Source organism: Oncorhynchus clarkii, chromosome 2 (genome assembly GCF_045791955.1).
Source record: "Oncorhynchus clarkii lewisi isolate Uvic-CL-2024 chromosome 2, UVic_Ocla_1.0, whole genome shotgun sequence".
NCBI classification, from domain to species: Eukaryota; Metazoa; Chordata; class Actinopteri; order Salmoniformes; family Salmonidae; genus Oncorhynchus; species Oncorhynchus clarkii.
The window spans coordinates 76,269,670-76,291,801 of record NC_092148.1 but is presented as its reverse complement, the minus strand read 5'-3'; the positions used below and the strand labels follow the sequence as shown (position 1 = coordinate 76,291,801).

Sequence of the window (22,132 nt, the reverse complement as noted above, 5' to 3'; positions counted from 1 at the left end):
TGTGCCTGCGTGCCCTGTGTGTGTGTGTGTTTCCATGCCGTACTTGAGCTGGCGTGGTTCACAGTCCACCCCTGGCAGCAGCAGCCTGGCGGCCTGCCGGACGTCGTCACTGTCCACTGAGAAGCTACGGCGGTGCTCTGCGTGGGCCACCGACACCCTGAGCCACTCCATCAGAGGAGGTAGAACCAGGAACGGCCTGCAGGGGGAGACACACACACACACACATACACACACACACACACACACACACACACACACACACACACACACACACACACACACACACACACACACACACACACACACACACACACCGGAGTCATCAATATCAGCTATCGGCTGAATGGTAGTCTGGTTGTTGTCTGGTTTCAGTACATACCTTGGATAAGCTTAGCTTACAGAAATTCGAACCATTACCATTCAGAGGATCCGGGTTGGAGGGACACAAAACTGACTTGAGATCTGTGTCTTGGAATAAAGTTTGCTATTCCTCCTACTCCTTTATTCATAGACCCTAACAGCTGGTTCCCATTTCAAATTATATTACAAATATGAATATGTATCTTCACCTGTCTGTCATAGACATATTATTATTAATATGAATATATATGTAATGTTAATATTGAACATTATTGATGTGACTCTCTAAGTCACTGCTTGATATCTCATACAGGATGGTTCAATGTGTTGAATGTCCTTGACCCCAGCTTCACTCCTTTATTTGTAATAGCTATATGTCACTCATCATCAATCTGTCATTCATCAATGCTATTCTAACCCGAGGGAGAATCCTGCTCTTTAGTGATTCGAGGTTTCATCACTGCACAAATGCAAATTACTCTCTTCAAAGACATGGGAAACATGTGACCTTGAGGCATTTTGAAGTAATTTGTACAGGTGTTTTCAAAATATTACATTATCTTTGAAGACTCACAATTAGGCATAGACCTAAACAAGTTTTAAAACGTGATTGGAATCACACAACTTTCCCAATTCCACTCTACAAATCTGCTCGTTAGGAACCTTTCTCTGCAGAGCGCAGAGCTGAAGCAGACTGGGGAAAAAAGACCTGGGGGACATATTAGCCGTTAGCTCTCCATTACAGGGCAGTAAAGTCTGGAACTCCGGAGGAGGCCTGCTCATAACCAACTTTCGGATTTTTCACCTACTTCCCCTTCCCCTGGCAGGGGTATCCACATAGCCTTTGGACATACTGGGCCGGCGAGGTTATATAATGTATAGAGATAATGTACAGGAGTTTTTCCTCACCATGTGATATGGCAAGGAAAAACTATGTAGATAGATAATTATTTGCCATAAAGTCATCAAACACAGAATTACTTAAAAATATATTGCGTAGGACTGTAAGAAGAAAACATGTATGTTCTTGAATTTGATATACCCAGAGGGTATATCTGAGCCAAAATGGTTCCAATGACGTCAGCTTCCCAGTTCCCAGCAGGGTACGAGTTTGCACGAACACACTGGTTGCGTTTGCCGGCCGAGAGTACTTAGCACATCTGTACAAAGTTGTGAGCCGTAATTTGCAAACCCTTAGGGGAACACACTAAAACATGGACTTCATACATTCTAAAACATGGACTCCATACATTCTAAAACATGGACTCCATACATTCTAAAACATGGACTCCATACATTCTAAAACATGGACTCCATACATTCTAAAACATGGACTCCATACATTCTAAAACATGGACTCCATACATTCTAAAACATGGACTTCATACATTCTAAAACATGGACTCCATACATTCTAAAACATGGACTCCATACATTCTAAAACATGGACTCCATACATTCTAAAACATGGACTCCATACATTCTAAAACATGGACTCCATACATTCTAAAACATGGACTCCATACAGCCTCTAACTTGTATTGAACTGTAATGACTATGTTAGTGACACCAACTGAATCAAAGCCATCAACTTTGACTGTGCATGTGTGGATATGAGTCTGTTTCAAAAGTAATTTCCTGCTGTTTTCCCACACAGGTGACTTTTAGGGCTTACTATACCTTAACAAGCTGTCAATTGACTCAATTTCCATTGAACCAATGGAAATAGTATTCCTCAATAGGAAAACATCTGGTTTAGGGATGTGGGGGAGACTTTGGAGGTTCACTGTTAAAACTGAATACAGGTTTGTCTGGCGTACTTCAGAATGGCTTTAGTTCACCATAGAATGAAAGTACTACCATGATATGTCAATACCTATCTGATCAAGGGATGAATGTGGAGGTTCAGTACAGGACAGAGATTCTCCTGAGCTGTGAATCATAACTGTCTATCTACACCGTCAATGTAGAGATTTACCATATCGTTATATATAAACAGTCTCATTTGAGGTGTGTGTTACCTCTCTGTCTGCAGGGTAACCTTAGAGGGTTCTACGTTGGGGTTCTCCCATTCCACCTGGGGACAGTGCATGAAGTAGCAGAGAGTGTAGAGCGCCTCAGGCTCCCAGTGTACTGGGCTGCTCTTCTGGTGGATGGGCGTCCCGTTGCTATGGTTCTTCACATGCAGCGGCTGGAGGTGGTGCATGGCCCGGGAGACCAGGTCACCTGCAGAACACAATGAAAAGACGGTTTTGGTTACACACACATCCACAATAAAATCAGGAGCTGGAGAAGAAGAAGGTCATAGAGAAATGGAGGGAATGTCCTCTTGTTTTCACACGCATGCGTACACACACGCACACAAACGTGTACACATGCACACGCACGGTGTCAGGGGAGATAGATAATATAGAGAATGTCTAGACCCCATGGTGAAGAGACATAAACACAGACAGACAGGGGTTCTCTCTGAAGGAGCTTCCGTCGAGTAAAAGCATAGCCACAACTGTTTTTTATGAAATATGAATATTTAGGAACATAATACTCTCCTTGCTATTTCCTCATGCTCTGCATAATCCTCCAGTACTTTTAGGTCATGCGGTTTCACTCAAACTCTCTGCTTAAAAGGTTTTCCTCATAAAATGTGAATATTCTCCAGATGCTTCAAATGGCATGGCAAAAACTGTTTTTCACAAAATTTTTACTGAGCTGAAAGGGACAGGACATATTGCCTTCGAATGCCTTGCAGACCTGGAAGCCAGACAACGAGACAGCTGGGCCCAACTAGAATCCCACTGAGACACAGTAAAACTGTACATGAGGGGTTTTCAAAAGGCTGCACTATTCATGGTATCTCATAGACACAACGAGTACCAGTACTCACCCTATTTCTACTATATAGAGCAGAAATGGACATCTTGTCGATGTGACACCATTACTATACATCAGAAACATACTGCAGATTGTTCTGCGTCTCTATCACAGCATGACATTCTGAGAGTCCTGGGCCCTATCAGTCCGTACACTTTTGTTACTGTGCATATAACAGAAAAACACTTATTGTTTATATAACATTATGATGCTTCTAACACATCATTTTTTGTTGTTGTATTGTTTGTATATCGTTGTATGTTACATTTGTGTGACTGTCCTTGTCTATCAGTGTATCAGTATTTTGTTACTTGTCATGTTTTGTGTTTTTTGTGGACCCCAGGAAGAGTATCTGGGGATCCAAATAAACACACATATATATCGTCTTGATGTAGGTTGACATGGTGCTAATCTGTCAGTCAAGTAATAGTGTTATAGTGTAATGCCACGTTCCATTGGTTTCACATTCACACATACTGTAGGGGTCGGTTTCACAATCACAACACATTGCATTAAATTAAAGACTAAACAGAGGGATCTATTTCTCACCAAACTCATTCAGTGGAAACGCAACAGCATGCAGTCGTACCAATAAAGGGATGATTCTATGGGGACAGTCATTCAAAGAGACAAATGGTTTGTTTAGCATCATAATTGTGTGGCTTGTCTGTTGTCAAGATTTCGTTTTTGCATGGACAATGAGAGAAGGGCACATGTGGAATGCATGACTAAAACGGGGGAATTGGATGCTTGAAATCAACAGTCTATCTTTCAGACAGCAGACCTGGGAGATGTCAGTGCTCCACTGATAAGAGAAACAGTGCAGCATTGTATGGAACAGTATGATGCAATGCAAAGAACCGAGTGGGCTAGCGGATCTGATTAAAACAAACAACAACCACCACACACTGGCAATTCAGATGTATAATTGAGACCCTATAGCCTTGACATGCTAGCAGTACAACCGCACACACACAGCACACCCACACACTACACTAATTGTACCAAAGGGAGTACAATACAGTGTGATGACAGTGTAATAGTGCCCTAATTAAGCAGTGGAATGAGGGGGAGGGGGGACTGAGGCAGGCAGCTCAGCTTGATGGTCTAATATCCATCCTCATCTCTTATTGATGTTGGCCTGTGACATTTCCTGGGTGGCAGGCAGGCAGACAGACAGGCAGCCAGGCAGCCAGGCAGACAGACAGACAGACAGGCAGACAGGCAGGCAGGCAGGCAGGCAGGCAGGCAGGCAGGCAGGCAGGCAGGCAGGCAGGCAGCTGTAGGGCTGAGGAGTGAGATAACTAAACACAACAAGCCAACAGCAACACTCTCGGCCACAGAACTGTGCCTTTCTCTACACAAAGACAATGAGTTTCTTCTGAAGTACAGAAAACAACCACCGATATGTTACAGATGGATATATAATAGGCAGGAATAGGAAACGGCTAGCTGTCATGTCACCATGGATACTGGACTGGACAGTACTTTGTGTTAGCCATATAGCTCATAACGGTGGCGAGGAAGAAGTAGCTCATTCTTTCCAGCAACAGTGAGCAGGGAAGTAGGAGACTTCATAGCTCTAGTCTTTGGGTATGCATCTTAACTATAATGCCATTTTTAAAGTGTTCAACAGGGCACCATCCGCTTTGTCTACAGGATCTACACGGTTATCAAAAGATAATCTCCTAAAACCTGTTCACTGTTGCAATGAGCTGGGTTCTCGTCTAGTTCTGTTTCTCAGGAGTACAATCACACCGCTTATATTTACAAGGGGGATTTAGAAGTGTTGGCACCTTAGGAGTGAGTTACCAGCTATTCAGTGCCAACATAACAGCCAAGCGTTCATTAGAGCGTGATGTGTAATGACTGTTTAATGGGGTAGAAGCTGAGTACATCTCACAGGTGCCATGACCAAACAGAAAGTAGAACCGATATTAGAAATGTTTTGTACACAACTTCTTATCATATTTGGTCTTTGCAGTTGGAGAATGTGTAGTGTAGTGCACATAATTGTGCAGGTGAAGTCAGAGCTATTTGATTTGCTGCCAATCAGCCATGATAGTGTTTAATTGTGAGTGGCCTGTGTAGGTCCAGGACGTTTCTCTCCAAGGCTCTGACAGAAGCAGAGGAACATAGCAGGTTAAACTGTTTAAAAAATGTATTGCCTATTTTTATTATCAATAAATAAATGTAAAATGTGTATGTGTGTATGTGTGTGATACAGGGAGATCTGTGGAGATGATAAGATCTGTGTTCAGATTTGAGTCCTGATCCAAATTGATTCTGGTTCAAAATCAACTAACCACCTCATTTGTTCCTAAACATCAGACAATGGGCTCCAATAAGGACCCCACATTATATGAACATAAAACTGTTTTTCTGGTGGTGTAGAAAGCAATCACTGAGGTCAACATTTTGACATTATTTCCTGAGGTACTTTCCCCTAGTGGTTGCTTCTACAGATTTCCATATGAAAATAGCCTGTGCTGAGTATATGATATCCTCAGCTGTCTGCTATTGACATTTCCAAGAATAGGATGAGGCCATTGTTGTTAAATGTACATAATTACATGATCAATTTCTCTCTACTTCAGAGGAAGATTTGACCAAATTTAATCTCTGACTGACTGATGATGATTCTCTGAGGTATTTTTGAAACATGTCAGAGATGACAGATCGTTTTGTGGGGACTTTGTCAGACTGACGTTTCAAATATGCCAATATGGCTTTTTTTAATTTTTAATTTATTTCACCTTCATTTAACCAGGTAGGCAAGTTGAGAACAAGTTCTCATTTACAATTGCGACCTGGCCGAGATAGAGCAAAGCAGTTCGACACATACAACAACACAGAGTTACACATGGAGAAAAAAATACATACAGTCAATAATACAGTAGAAACATGTCAATATATGATGTGAGCAAATGAGGTGAGATAATGGTAAAGGCAAAAAAAAGGCCATGGTGGCAAAGTAAATACAATATAGCAAGTAAAACACTGGAATGGTAGATTTGCAGTGGAAGAATGTGCAAAGTAGAAATAAAAATAATGGGGTGCAAAGGAGCAAAATAAATAAATAAATCAAATAAATACAGTAGGGAAAGAGGTAGTTGTTTGGGCTAAATTATAGATGGGCTATGTACAGGTGCAGTAATCTGTGAGCTGCTCTGACAGCTGGTGCTTAAAGCTAGTGAGGGAGATAAGTGTTTCCACTTTCAGAGATTTTTGTAGTTTGTTCCAGTAATTGGCAGCAGAGAACTGGAAGGAAAGAAATAATTGGTTTTGGGGGTGACCAGAGAGATATACCTGCTGGAGCGTGTGCTACAGGTGGGTGATGCTATGGTGACCAGCGAGCTGAGATAAGGGGGGACTTTACCTAAAATAAATGACACAACTAACAGAGCAGAAAAATCGATAACTCTAAAATGGACATCTAAACGCCATTGGAAAAACACTATACCTACAATATGCAAATCTCTAAATTTAACTTTGCCAGATTTTTTATCATCTGTCTTTATCCTTTCCCTCCATGACAGTCTGATAGCTCGTCCGTTGTTGACGTTTCTGCTTTTCTCCATAATTTATTCTGCATTTTGAACTTTGCACATATCCTTTCACGTCATCCGGCCTATTTACAAGATAAACTTCCTGCGTTGATATTACCTTTGGAAATAAGCTTGAGAGGCATCGAGAGGTATCCTTGGCCGCTACAGCTGTGTCACTGTATTTGCAGTGTCAACAAAGTTGAATGAGTCCCAGAGTGACCCCATAAATATTCCATGTACAGAGCGCTGATGATGTAACTTCGCGCTCTGTATGCCTGGGACTCCATTTTGATCCAGATTAGAATTGGATCAGTGTTTATTCTGATGATAAGTGTTGACGCTGGACACACAGGGTGCTTTGGGTTGCTCATCGTGTCAGATGCAATAACATTGGCCAAATGTCGACATAACATCTGAAAGAGACAGCATTAGAGACCTCATGTCTGAAAGACAGCATTAGAGACCTCACGTCTGAATGAGACAGCATTAGAGACCTCACATCTGAATGAGACAGCATTAGAGACCTCACGTCTGAAAGAGACAGCATTAGAGACCTCACATCTGAAAGAGACAGCATTAGAGACCTCAAGTCTGAAAGAGACAGCATTAGAGACCTCACATCTGAAAGAGACAGCATTAGAGACCTCACGTCTGAAAGAGACAGCATTAGAAACCTCACATCTGAAAGAGACAGCATTAGAGACCTCACATCTGAAAGAGACAGCATTAGAGACCTCGCGTCTGAATGAGACAGCATTAGAGACCTCACATCTGAAAGAGACAGCATTAGAGACTTCACGCCTGAAAGAGACAGCATTAGAGACCTCACATCTGAAAGAGACAGCATTAGAGACCTCACGTCTGACAGAGACAGCATTAGAGACCTCACGTCTGAAATAGACAGCATTAGAGACCTCACGCCTGAATGAGACAGCATTAGAGACCTCACGTCTGAATGAGACAGCATTAGAGACCTCACGTCTGAAAGAGACATCAGGAGAGACCTCACATCTGAAAGAGACAGCATTAGAGACCTCACGTCTGAAAGAGACATCGTGAGAGACCTCACGTCTGAAAGACAGCATTAGAGACCTCACGTCTGAAAGAGACAGCATTAGAGACCTCACATCTGAAAGAGACAGCATTAGAGACCTCACGTCTGAAAGACAGCATTAGAGATCTCACGTCTGAAAGAGACATCATGAGAGAGCTCATGTCTGAATGAGACATCAGGAGAGACCTCACATCTGAAAGAGACATCATGAGAGACCTCATGTCTGAATGAGACATCAGGAGAGACCTCACATCTGAAATAGACAGCATTAGAGACCTCACGTCTGAAATAGACATCATGAGAGACCTCATGTCTGAATGACACATCAGGAGAGACCTCACATCTGAAATAGACAGCATTAGAGACCTCGAGTCTGAAATAGACAGCATTAGAGACAGCATTAGAGACCTCACATCTGAAAGAGACAGCATTAGAGACCTCACCTCTGAAATAGACAGCATTAGAGACCTCACGTCTGAAAGAGACAGCATTAGAGACCTCACGTCTGAATGAGACAGCATTAGAGACCTCACGTCTGAAAGACAGCATTAGAGACCTCACGTCTGAAAGAGACAGCATTAGAGACCTCACATCTGAAAGAGACAGCATTAGAGACCTCGCGTCTGAAAGACAGCATTAGAGATCTCACGTCTGAAAGAGACATCATGAGAGAGCTCATGTCTGAATGAGACATCAGGAGAGACCTCACATCTGAAAGAGACATCATGAGAGACCTCATGTCTGAATGAGACATCAGGAGAGACCTCACATCTGAAATAGACAGCATTAGAGACCTCACGTCTGAAATAGACATCATGAGAGACCTCATGTCTGAATGACACATCAGGAGAGACCTCACATCTGAAATAGACAGCATTAGAGACCTCACGTCTGAAAGAGACAGCATTAGAGACCTCACGTCTGAATGAGACAGCATTAGAGACCTCACGTCTGAAAGACAGCATTAGAGACCTCACGTCTGAAAGAGACAGCATTAGAGACCTCACATCTGAAAGAGACAGCATTAGATACCTCACGTCTGAAAGACAGCATTAGAGATCTCACGTCTGAAAGAGACATCATGAGAGAGCTCATGTCTGAATGAGACATCAGGAGAGACCGCACATCTGAAAGAGACATCATGAGAGACCTCATGTCTGAATGAGACATCAGGAGAGACCTCACATCTGAAATAGACAGCATTAGAGACCTCACGTCTGAAATAGACATCATGAGAGACCTCATGTCTGAATGAGACATCAGGAGAGACCTCACATCTGAAAGAGACATCATGAGAGACCTCATGTCTGAATGAGAAATCAGGAGAGACCTCACATCTGAAATAGACAGCATTAGAGACCTCACGTCTGAAATAGACATCATGAGAGACCTCATGTCTGAATGACACATCAGGAGAGACCTCACATCTGAAATAGACAGCATTAGAGACCTCACGTCTGAAAGAGACAGCATTAGAGACCTCACGTCTGAATGAGACAGCATTAGAGACCTCACGTCTGAAAGACAGCATTAGAGACCTCACGTCTGAAAGAGACAGCATTAAAGATCTCACGTCTGAAAGAGACATCATGAGAGAGCTCATGTCTGAATGAGACATCAGGAGAGACCTCACATCTGAAAGAGACATCATGAGAGACCTCATGTCTGAATGAGACATCAGGAGAGACCTCACATCTGAAATAGACAGCATTAGAGACCTCACGTCTGAAATAGACATCATGAGAGACCTCATGTCTGAATGACACATCAGGAGAGACCTCACATCTGAAATAGACAGCATTAGAGACCTCGAGTCTGAAATAGACAGCATTAGAGACAGCATTAGAGACCTCACATCTGAAAGAGACAGCATTAGAGACCTCACCTCTGAAATAGACAGCATTAGAGACCTCACGTCTGAAAGAGACAGCATTAGAGACCTCACGTCTGAAAGAGACAGCATTAAAGATCTCACGTCTGAAAGAGACATCATGAGAGAGCTCATGTCTGAATGAGACATCAGGAGAGACCTCACATCTGAAAGAGACATCATGAGAGACCTCATGTCTGAATGAGACATCAGGAGAGACCTCACATCTGAAATAGACAGCATTAGAGACCTCACGTCTGAAATAGACATCATGAGAGACCTCATGTCTGAATGACACATCAGGAGAGACCTCACATCTGAAATAGACAGCATTAGAGACCTCGAGTCTGAAATAGACAGCATTAGAGACAGCATTAGAGACCTCACATCTGAAAGAGACAGCATTAGAGACCTCACCTCTGAAAAAGACAGCATTAGAGACCTCACGTCTGAAAGAGACAGCATTAGAGACCTCACGTCTGAATGAGACAGCATTAGAGACCTCACGTCTGAATGAGACAGCATTAGAGACCTCACGTCTGAATGAGACAGCATTAGAGACCTCATGTCTGAAAGACAGCATTAGAGACCTCACATCTGAAAGAGACAGCATTAGAAACCTCACGTCTGAAAGAAACATCATGAGAGACCTCACGTCTGAAAGACAGCATTAGAGACCTCACATCTGAATGAGACAGCATTAGAGACCTCATGTCTGAAAGACAGCATTAGAGACCTCACATCTGAAAGAGACAGCAATAGAGACCTCACATCTGAAAGAGACAGCATTAGAGACCTCACGTCTGAAAGAGACAGCATTAGAGACTTTACGTCTGAAAGAGACATCAGGAGAGACCTCACGTCTGAAAGAGACAGCATTAGAGACCTCACGTCTGAAAGACAGCATTAGAGACCTCACGTCTGAAAGAGACAGCATTAGAGACCTCACGTCTGAAAGAGACAGCATTAGAGACCTCACAACTGAAAGAGACAGCATTAGAGACCTCACGTCTGAAAGAGACAGCATTAGAGACCTCACGTCTGAAAGACAGCATTAGAGACCTCAAGTCTGAAAGAGACAACATTAGAGACCTCACATCTGAAAGAGACAGCATTAGAGACCTCACGTCTGAAAGACAGCATTAGAGACCTCAAGTCTGAAAGAGACAACATTAGAGACCTCACATCTGAATGAGACAGCATTAGAGACCTCATGTCTGAAAGACAGCATTAGAGACCTCACATCTGAAAGAGACAGCATTTGAGACCTCACGTCTGAAAGAGACAGCATTAGAGACTTTACGTCTGAAAGAGACATCAGGAGAGACCTCACGTCTGAAAGAGACAGCATTAGAGACCTCACGTCTGAAAGAGACAGCATTAGAGACCTCACGTCTGAAAGAGACAGCATTAGAGACCTCACAACTGAAAGAGACAGCATTAGAGACCTCACGTCTGAAAGAGACAGCATTAGAGACCTCACGTCTGAAAGACAGCATTAGAGACCTCAAGTCTGAAAGAGACAACATTAGAGACCTCACATCTGAAAGAGACAGCATTAGAGACCTCACATCTGAAAGAGACAGCATTAGAGACCTCATCTCTGAAAGACAGCATTGAAGACCTCACGTCTGAAAGGGACATCAGGAGAGACCTCACATCTGAAAGAGACAGCATTAGAGACCTCACGTCTGAAAGAGACAGCATTAGAGACCTCACATCTGAAAGAGACATCATGAGAGACCTCATGTCTGAAAGACAGCATTAGAGACCTCACATCTGAAAGAGACATCATGAGAGACCTCATGTCTGAATGAGACATCTGGAGAGACCTCACATCTGAAAGAGACATCATGAGAGACCTCATGTCTGAATGAGACATCAGGAGAGACCTCACATCTGAAATAGACAGCATTAGAGACCTCACGTCTGAAATAGACATCATGAGAGACCTCATGTCTGAATGAAACATCAGGAGAGACCTCACATCTGAAATAGACAGCATTAGAGACCTCGTGTCTGAAATAGACAGCATTAGAGACCTCATGTCTGAAAGAGACAGCATTAGAGACCTCACGTCTGAAAGAGACAGCATTAGAAACCTCACATCTGAAAGACAGCATTAGAGATCTCACGTCTGAAAGAGACATCATGAGAGAGCTCATGTCTGAATGAGACATCAGGAGAGACCGCACATCTGAAAGAGACATCATGAGAGACCTCATGTCTGAATGAGACATCAGGAGAGACCTCACATCTGAAATAGACAGCATTAGAGACCTCACGTCTGAAATAGACATCATGAGAGACCTCATGTCTGAATGAGACATCAGGAGAGACCTCACATCTGAAAGAGACATCATGAGAGACCTCATGTCTGAATGAGAAATCAGGAGAGACCTCACATCTGAAATAGACAGCATTAGAGACCTCACGTCTGAAATAGACATCATGAGAGACCTCATGTCTGAATGACACATCAGGAGAGACCTCACATCTGAAATAGACAGCATTAGAGACCTCACGTCTGAAAGAGACAGCATTAGAGACCTCACGTCTGAATGAGACAGCATTAGAGACCTCACGTCTGAAAGACAGCATTAGAGACCTCACGTCTGAAAGAGACAGCATTAAAGATCTCACGTCTGAAAGAGACATCATGAGAGAGCTCATGTCTGAATGAGACATCAGGAGAGACCTCACATCTGAAAGAGACATCATGAGAGACCTCATGTCTGAATGAGACATCAGGAGAGACCTCACATCTGAAATAGACAGCATTAGAGACCTCACGTCTGAAATAGACATCATGAGAGACCTCATGTCTGAATGACACATCAGGAGAGACCTCACATCTGAAATAGACAGCATTAGAGACCTCGAGTCTGAAATAGACAGCATTAGAGACAGCATTAGAGACCTCACATCTGAAAGAGACAGCATTAGAGACCTCACCTCTGAAATAGACAGCATTAGAGACCTCACGTCTGAAAGAGACAGCATTAGAGACCTCACGTCTGAAAGAGACAGCATTAAAGATCTCACGTCTGAAAGAGACATCATGAGAGAGCTCATGTCTGAATGAGACATCAGGAGAGACCTCACATCTGAAAGAGACATCATGAGAGACCTCATGTCTGAATGAGACATCAGGAGAGACCTCACATCTGAAATAGACAGCATTAGAGACCTCACGTCTGAAATAGACATCATGAGAGACCTCATGTCTGAATGACACATCAGGAGAGACCTCACATCTGAAATAGACAGCATTAGAGACCTCGAGTCTGAAATAGACAGCATTAGAGACAGCATTAGAGACCTCACATCTGAAAGAGACAGCATTAGAGACCTCACCTCTGAAAAAGACAGCATTAGAGACCTCACGTCTGAAAGAGACAGCATTAGAGACCTCACGTCTGAATGAGACAGCATTAGAGACCTCACGTCTGAATGAGACAGCATTAGAGACCTCACGTCTGAATGAGACAGCATTAGAGACCTCATGTCTGAAAGACAGCATTAGAGACCTCACATCTGAAAGAGACAGCATTAGAAACCTCACGTCTGAAAGAAACATCATGAGAGACCTCACGTCTGAAAGACAGCATTAGAGACCTCACATCTGAATGAGACAGCATTAGAGACCTCATGTCTGAAAGACAGCATTAGAGACCTCACATCTGAAAGAGACAGCAATAGAGACCTCACATCTGAAAGAGACAGCATTAGAGACCTCACGTCTGAAAGAGACAGCATTAGAGACTTTACGTCTGAAAGAGACATCAGGAGAGACCTCACGTCTGAAAGAGACAGCATTAGAGACCTCACGTCTGAAAGACAGCATTAGAGACCTCACGTCTGAAAGAGACAGCATTAGAGACCTCACGTCTGAAAGAGACAGCATTAGAGACCTCACAACTGAAAGAGACAGCATTAGAGACCTCACGTCTGAAAGAGACAGCATTAGAGACCTCACGTCTGAAAGACAGCATTAGAGACCTCAAGTCTGAAAGAGACAACATTAGAGACCTCACATCTGAAAGAGACAGCATTAGAGACCTCACGTCTGAAAGACAGCATTAGAGACCTCAAGTCTGAAAGAGACAACATTAGAGACCTCACATCTGAATGAGACAGCATTAGAGACCTCATGTCTGAAAGACAGCATTAGAGACCTCACATCTGAAAGAGACAGCATTTGAGACCTCACGTCTGAAAGAGACAGCATTAGAGACTTTACGTCTGAAAGAGACATCAGGAGAGACCTCACGTCTGAAAGAGACAGCATTAGAGACCTCACGTCTGAAAGACAGCATTAGAGACCTCACGTCTGAAAGAGACAGCATTAGAGACCTCACGTCTGAAAGAGACAGCATTAGAGACCTCACAACTGAAAGAGACAGCATTAGAGACCTCACGTCTGAAAGAGACAGCATTAGAGACCTCACGTCTGAAAGACAGCATTAGAGACCTCAAGTCTGAAAGAGACAACATTAGAGACCTCACATCTGAAAGAGACAGCATTAGAGACCTCACATCTGAAAGAGACAGCATTAGAGACCTCATCTCTGAAAGACAGCATTGAAGACCTCACGTCTGAAAGGGACATCAGGAGAGACCTCACATCTGAAAGAGACAGCATTAGAGACCTCACGTCTGAAAGAGACAGCATTAGAGACCTCACATCTGAAAGAGACATCATGAGAGACCTCATGTCTGAAAGACAGCATTAGAGACCTCACATCTGAAAGAGACATCATGAGAGACCTCATGTCTGAATGAGACATCTGGAGAGACCTCACATCTGAAAGAGACATCATGAGAGACCTCATGTCTGAATGAGACATCAGGAGAGACCTCACATCTGAAATAGACAGCATTAGAGACCTCACGTCTGAAATAGACATCATGAGAGACCTCATGTCTGAATGAAACATCAGGAGAGACCTCACATCTGAAATAGACAGCATTAGAGACCTCGTGTCTGAAATAGACAGCATTAGAGACCTCATGTCTGAAAGAGACAGCATTAGAGACCTCACGTCTGAAAGAGACAGCATTAGAAACCTCACATCTGAAAGAGACAGCATTAGAGACCTCACATCTGAAAGAGACAGCATTAGAGACCTCACGTCTGAATGAGACAGCATTACAGACCTCACATCTGAAAGAGACAGCATTAGAGACCTCACGCCTGAAAGAGACAGCATTAGAGACCTCACATCTGAAAGAGACAGCATTAGAGACCTCACGTCTGACAGAGACAGCATTAGAGACCTCACGTCTGAAATAGACAGCATTAGAGACCTCACGCCTGAATGAGACAGCATTAGAGACCTCACGTCTGAATGAGACAGCATTAGAGACCTCACGTCTGAAAGAGACATCAGGAGAGACCTCACATCTGAAAGAGACAGCAATAGAGACCTCACGTCTGAAAGAGACATCGTGAGAGACCTCACGTCTGAAAGACAGCATTAGAGACCTCACGTCTGAAAGAGACAGCATTAGAGACCTCACATCTGAAAGAGACAGCATTAGAGACCTCACGTCTGAAAGACAGCATTAGAGACCTCACGTCTGAAAGCGACATCATGAGAGAGCTCATGTCTGAATGAGACATCAGGAGAGACCTCAAGTCTGAAAGAGACATCATGAGAGACCTCATGTCTGAATGAGACATCAGGAGAGACCTCACATCTGAAATAGACAGCATTAGAGACCTCACGTCTGAAATAGACACCATGAGAGACCTCATGTCTGAATGACACATCAGGAGAGACCTCACATCTGAAATAGACAGCATTAGAGACCTCGAGTCTGAAATAGACAGCATTAGAGACAGCATTAGAGACCTCACATCTGAAAGAGACAGCATTAGAGACCTCACCTCTGAAATAGACAGCATTAGAGACCTCACGTCTGAAAGAGACAGCATTAGAGACCTCACGTCTGAATGAGACAGCATTAGAGACCTGACGTTTGAATGAGACAGCATTAGAGACCTCACATCTGAAAGAGACAGCATTAGAGACCTCACGTCTGAAAGAGACAGCATTAGAAACCTCACGTCTGAAAGAGACATCATGAGAGACCTCACGTCTGAAAGACAGCATTAGAGACCTCACATCTGAATGAGACAGCAATAGAGACCTCATGTCTGAAAGACAGTATTAGAGACCTCACATCTGAAAGAGACAGCATTAGAGACCTCACGCCTGAAAGAGACAGCATTAGAGACCTCACATCTGAATGAGACAGCATTAGAGACCTCACGTCTGAATGAGACAGCATTAGAGACCTCACGTCTGAATGAGACAGCATTAGAGACCTCATGTATGAAAGACAGCATTAGAGACCTCACATCTGAAAGACAGCATTAGAGACCTCACGTCTGAAAGAGACAGCATTAGAAACCTCACGTCTGAAAGAGACATCATGAGAGACCTCACGTCTGAAAGACAGCATTAGAGACCTCACATCTGAATGAGACAGCATTAGAGACCTCATGTCTGAAAGACAGCATTAGAGACCTCACATCTGAAAGAGACAGCATTAGAGACCTCACGCCTGAAAGAGACAGCATTAGAGACCTCACATCTGAAAGAGACAGCATTAGAGACCTCACGTCTGAAAGAGACAGCATTAGAGACTTTACGTCTGAAAGAGACATCAGGAGAGACCTCACGTCTGAAAGAGACAGCATTAGAGACCTCACGTCTGAAAGACAGCATTAGAGACATCACGTCTGAAAGAGACAGCATTAGAGACCTCACGTCTGAAAGAGACAGCATTAGAGACCTCACAACTGAAAGAGACAGCATTAGAGACCTCACGTCTGAAAGAGACATCAGGAGAGACCTCACGTCTGAAAGAGACAGCATTAGAGACCTCACGTCTGAAAGACAGCATTAGAGACATCACGTCTGAAAGAGACAGCATTAGAAACCTCACGTCTGAAAGAGACATCATGAGAGACCTCACGTCTGAAAGACAGCATTAGAGACCTCACATCTGAATGAGACAGCATTAGAGACCTCATGTCTGAAAGACAGCATTAGAGACCTCACATCTGAAAGAGACAGCATTAGAGACCTCACGCCTGAAAGAGACAGCATTAGAGACCTCACGTCTGAAAGAGACAGCATTAGAGACCTCACAACTGAAAGAGACAGCATTAGAGACTTTACGTCTGAAAGAGACATCAGGAGAGACCTCACGTCTGAAAGAGACAGCATTAGAGACCTCACGTCTGAAAGACAGCATTAGAGACATCACGTCTGAAAGAGACAGCATTAGAGACCTCACGTCTGAAAGAGACAGCATTAGAGACCTCACAACTGAAAGAGACAGCATTAGAGACCTCACATCTGAAAGAGACAGCATTAGAGACCTCACGTCTGAAAGACAGCATTAGAGACCTCAAGTCTGAAAGAGACAACATTAGAGACCTCACATCTGAAAGAGACAGCATTAGAGACCTCACATCTGAAAGAGACAGCATTAGAGACCTCATGTCTGAAAGACAGCATTGAAGACCTCACGTCTGAAAGGGACATCAGGAGAGACCTCACATCTGAAAGAGACAGCATTAGAGACCTCACGTCTGAAAGAGACAGCATTAGAGACCTCACATCTGAAAGAGACATCATGAGAGACCTCATGTCTGAAAGACAGCATTAGAAACCTCACGTCTGAAAGAGACATCATGAGAGACCTCATGTCTGAATGAGACATCTGGAGAGACCTCACATCTGAAAGAGACATCATGAGAGACCTCATGTCTGAATGAGACATCAGGAGAGACCTCACATCTGAAATAGACAGCATTAGAGACCTCACGTCTGAAATAGACATCATGAGAGACCTCATGTCTGAATGAGACATCAGGAGAGACCTCACATCTGAAATAGACAGCATTAGAGACCTCGTGTCTGAAATAGACAGCATTAGAGACCTCACGTCTGAAAGAGACAGCATTAGAGACCTCACATCTGAAAGAGACAGCATTAGAGACCTCACATCTGAAAGAGACAGCATTAGAGACCCCACATCTGAAATAGACAGCATTAGAGACCTCACGTCTGAAAGAGACAGCATTAGAGACCTCACATCTGAAAGAGACAGCATTAAAACCTTTCTGTATTGCTATATGTGTTCTTAGAATGACATTGCTCCGTGTATCTACACTGACTAGACTAGAGGTTTCAGCACTTCTGGACATCACAGGTCGTTTCTTGGTTAGTCAGCTGAAATGAGCTGAGGACATAAACTCAACCACACTCCCAGACTGAACTGTGTGTCTCTTCAAATGAAGGGTCCACTCACTCACCCCAAAATGGCCTTAACGGACTACAGTTTATCGAAATGCCATTGGAAGAGATACAGTACTGTGTATGGCCCTAAGAGCATTATACAAGAGCTCAACATATTCTCAAGTGGAAGAGGTTTTCACAAAAATAAACATGTACAGTGCATTCTGAAAGTATTTAGACCCCTTCCCCTTTTCCACATTTTGTTACGTCACAGTCTGATGCTAAAATGAATCAAATAAAATAAAAACTCATCCGTCTACACACAATACCCCTTAATGACAAAGCAAAAACAGGTTTTCAGACATTTTTGCAAATGTATTATAAATAAAAAACAGAAATACCTTATTTACATAAGTATTCAGACTCAAAATTGAGCTCAGGTTCATCCTGTTTCCATTAATCATCCTTGAGATGATTCTACAACTTGATTGGAGTCCACCTGTGGTAAATTCAATTGATTGGACATGATTTGGAAAGGTACACACCTGTCTATATAAGGTCCCACAGTTGACAGTGCATGTCAGAACAAAAACCAAGCCATGAGGTCGAAGGAATTGTCCTTAGAGCCCCGAGACAGAATTGTGTCGAGGCACAGATCTGGGGAAGGGTACCAAAACAATTCTGCAGCATTGAAGGTCTCCAAAAACACAGTGGCCTCCTACCATTCTTAAATGGAAGGAGTTTGGAACCACCAAGACTCATCCTAGAGCTGGCCGCCCAGCCAAACTGAAAAATCGGGGGAGAAGGGCCTTGGTCAGGGAGTTGACCAAGAACCCGATGGTCAGTCTGACAGAGCTCCAGATTTTCTCTGTGGAGAGGGGAGAACCTTCCAGAAGGTCAACCATCTCTCCAGCACTCCACCAATCAGGCCTTTATGGTAGAGTGGCCAGACGGAAGCCACTCCTCGGTAAAAGGCACATGACAGCCCGCTTGGACTTTGCCAAAAGGCACCTAAAGGACTCTCCTACCATGAGAAACAAGATTTTCTGAATGCCAAGCGTCACGTCTGAAGGAAACCTGGCACGATACCTACGGTGAAGCATAGTGGTGGCAGCATCATGCTGTGGGGATGTTTTTCAGTGGCGGGGACTGGGAGACTGGTCAGAAAAACGGAGCAAAGTATAGAGAGATCCTTGATGAAAACAACGACTCTTAGCACACAGCCAAGACAATGCAGGAGTGGCTTCGGGACAAGTCTCTGAATGTCTTTGAGTGGCCCAGCCAGAGCCCGGACTTGAACCTGAAGGAACATCTCTGGAGAGACCTGAAAATAGCTGTGCAGCAACACTCCCCATCCAACCAGACAGAGCTTGAGAGGATCTGCAGAGAAGAATGGGAGAAACTCCCCAAATACAGGTGTGCCAAGCTTATAGCGTCATACCCAAGAAGAATTGAGGCTGTAATCATTGCCAAAGGTGCTTCAACAAAGTATTGAGTAAAGGGTCTGAATACTTATGTATATTTTTATTTTATTTTATTTCACCTTTATTTAACCAGGTAGGCAAGTTGAGAACAAGTTCTCATTTACAATTGCGACATGGCCAAGATAAAGCAAAGCAGTTCGACACATACAACGACACAGAGTTACACATGGAGTAAAACAAACATACAGTCAATAATACAGTATAAACAAGTCTATATACGATGTGAGCAAATGAGGTGAGATAAGGGAGGTAAAAAGGCAAAAAGGCCATGGTGGCAAAGTAAATACAATATAGCAAGTAAAACACTGGAATGGTAGATTTGCAATGGGAGAATGTGCAAAGTAGAAATAAAAATAATGGGGTGCAAAGGAGCAAAATAAATTAATTAATTAAATACAGTAGGGAAAGAGGTAGTTGTTTGGGCTAAATTATAGGTGGGCTATGTACAGGTGCAGTAATCTGTGAGCTGCTCTGACAGTTGGTGCTTAAAGCTAGTGAGGGAGATAAGTGTTTCCAGTTTCAGAGATTTTTGTAGTTCGTTCCAGTCATTGGCAGCAGAGAACTGGAAGGAGAGGCGGCCAAAGAAAGAATTGGTTTTGGGGGTGACTAGAGAGATATACCTGCTGGAGCGTGTGCTACAGGTGGGAGATGCAATGGTGACCAGCGAGCTGAGATAAGGGGGGACTTTACCTAGCAGGGTCTTGTAGATGACATGGAGCCAGTGGGTTTGGCGACGAGTATGAAGCGAGGGCCAGCCAACGAGAGCGTACAGGTCGCAATGGTGGGTAGTATATGGGGCTTTGGTGACAAAACGGATTGCACTGTGATAGACTGCATCCAATTTGTTGAGTAGGGTTTTGGAGGCTATTTTGTAAATGACGTCGCCAAAGTCGAGGATTGGTAGGATGGTCAGTTTTACAAGGGTATGTTTGGCAGCATGAGTGAAGGATGCTTTGTTGCGAAATAGGAAGCCAATTCTAGATTTAACTTTGGATTGGAGATGTTTGATATGGGTCTGGAAGGAGAGTTTACAGTCTAACCAGACACCTAAGTATTTGTAGTTGTCCACGTATTCTAAGTCAGAGCCGTCCAGAGTAGTAATGTTGGACAGGCGGGTAGGTACAGGTAGCGATCGGTTGAAGAGCATGCATTTAGTTTTACTTGTATTTAAGAGCAATTGGAGGCCACGGAAGGAGAGTTGTATGGCATTGAAGCTTGCCTGGAGGGTTGTTAACACAGTGTCCAAAGAAGGGCCAGAAGTATACAGAATGGTGTCGTCTGCGTAGAGGTGGATCAGAGACTCACCAGCAGCAAGAGCGACCTCATTGATGTATACAGAGAAGAGAGTCGGTCCAAGAATTGAACCCTGTGGCACCCCCATAGAGACTGCTAGAGGTCCGGACAGCAGACCCTCCGATTTGACACACTGAACTCTATCAGAGAAGTAGTTGTGATATTTCCGTTTTCATTTTTTATACATTTGCAAAAAAAATAAACTGCTTTTGCTTTGTCATTATGGGGCATTGTATGTAGATTGACGAGGGGAAAAACTATTTAATCCACTTTAGAATAAGGCTGTAATGTAACAAAATGTGGAAAAAGTCAAGGGGTCTGAATACTTTCCGAATGCACAGTATATTAATTTACCAGGTTTGTTGCAAGGATCTGTGTAACAGTTGCAGTAGTTGTTCCACTTACAACAGATGACAACATGGGGAAAGAAGACAGATGTCTCATAGTGATCCTTGAACTCCCTGAAAGGCTGTAGGTGAAACAGAATACCTTGCTGCCGTCCTAATCCTTAAAGCATATGTAAGTATATTTCTAGAAATGTATTGACCATTCAAACGCCTACTTAAATTGTTTGAATAATGGATAGATTTGGAATTCTCTGCCATTGACCTCGTTATCTGGACTTCTGGGGTACATGTTCATCTTAGAAGGAAAATCATATGGATGCTTCAGGAGAAATGACTCTGTTGCTGTAAAAAATTAGACCTGAGTGGGCTTACTCTAACACACACACACACACACACACACACACACACACACACACACACACACACACACAATGTACAAAGGCATTGTAAAAACCAATATGTGTGTCAGTGTACAATATATACTGTATGTCTGTCTAAGCATACTCACTGAGTTCTGAGATGCTGCCCACCCGTGTGGCTAGCAGGCACTGCTCGATGGAGCGCAGCTCCGACTGACTGTAGGAGTGGCCCTCCCCACTTTTCCCTGACCGCTGCTGGTCCCGATGCAGAGTCAGGCTCTCTGGTAGGCTGAGCACACCTGCAGGAGGGAAAGAGGAAGAGGGGGAGATAGAGAGAAAGGAGGTCGAGAGGGAGGAAGAGGAGAGAAAAGAGACAGGTGGTTAAGAACAAACCAATGTGTAAAGTAGTCAGACTCACAATGGATAACAAAATGTCAAAAATAATTATAATACAGGATGAGTTGGTTCTTTTTAAGTACAGAGAAGGGACTTTTCCATTGCAGGAAATCTTTATGTTCATTAGATATGTTGGTTTGTATTGCACTGCAACAGGTGAATGGTTTGTCCCTAAAGCTCATTGTCAGCCATTTTCGTAGAGGGGACATTGAGGAGTATACTGTATTGTGTTTCTGTCTACACAAGCAATCACTGTGTGTGAGGAACAACGCCTGGCAGTCTTTGTCGCTGA

At 43.5% G+C, this 22,132-nt stretch overlaps 1 protein-coding gene across 2 annotated transcripts in view; it reads right to left on the bottom strand.

Moving 5' to 3' along the window:
- The window catches only part of LOC139373823 (ankyrin repeat and BTB/POZ domain-containing protein 3-B-like), a 114,010-nt gene that overhangs the window by 18,072 nt on the left and 73,806 nt on the right, over nucleotides 1–22,132 (bottom strand). For both annotated transcript variants that reach the window (XM_071114875.1, XM_071114865.1), the window contains exons 2-4: nucleotides 21,594–21,743; nucleotides 2,382–2,586; nucleotides 44–196 (exon numbers count right to left, since the gene is read on the bottom strand). In XM_071114875.1, the coding sequence (XP_070970976.1) occupies nucleotides 44–196; nucleotides 2,382–2,586; nucleotides 21,594–21,743 (508 nt within the window). The remainder of the gene's footprint in view (nucleotides 1–43; nucleotides 197–2,381; nucleotides 2,587–21,593; nucleotides 21,744–22,132) is intronic.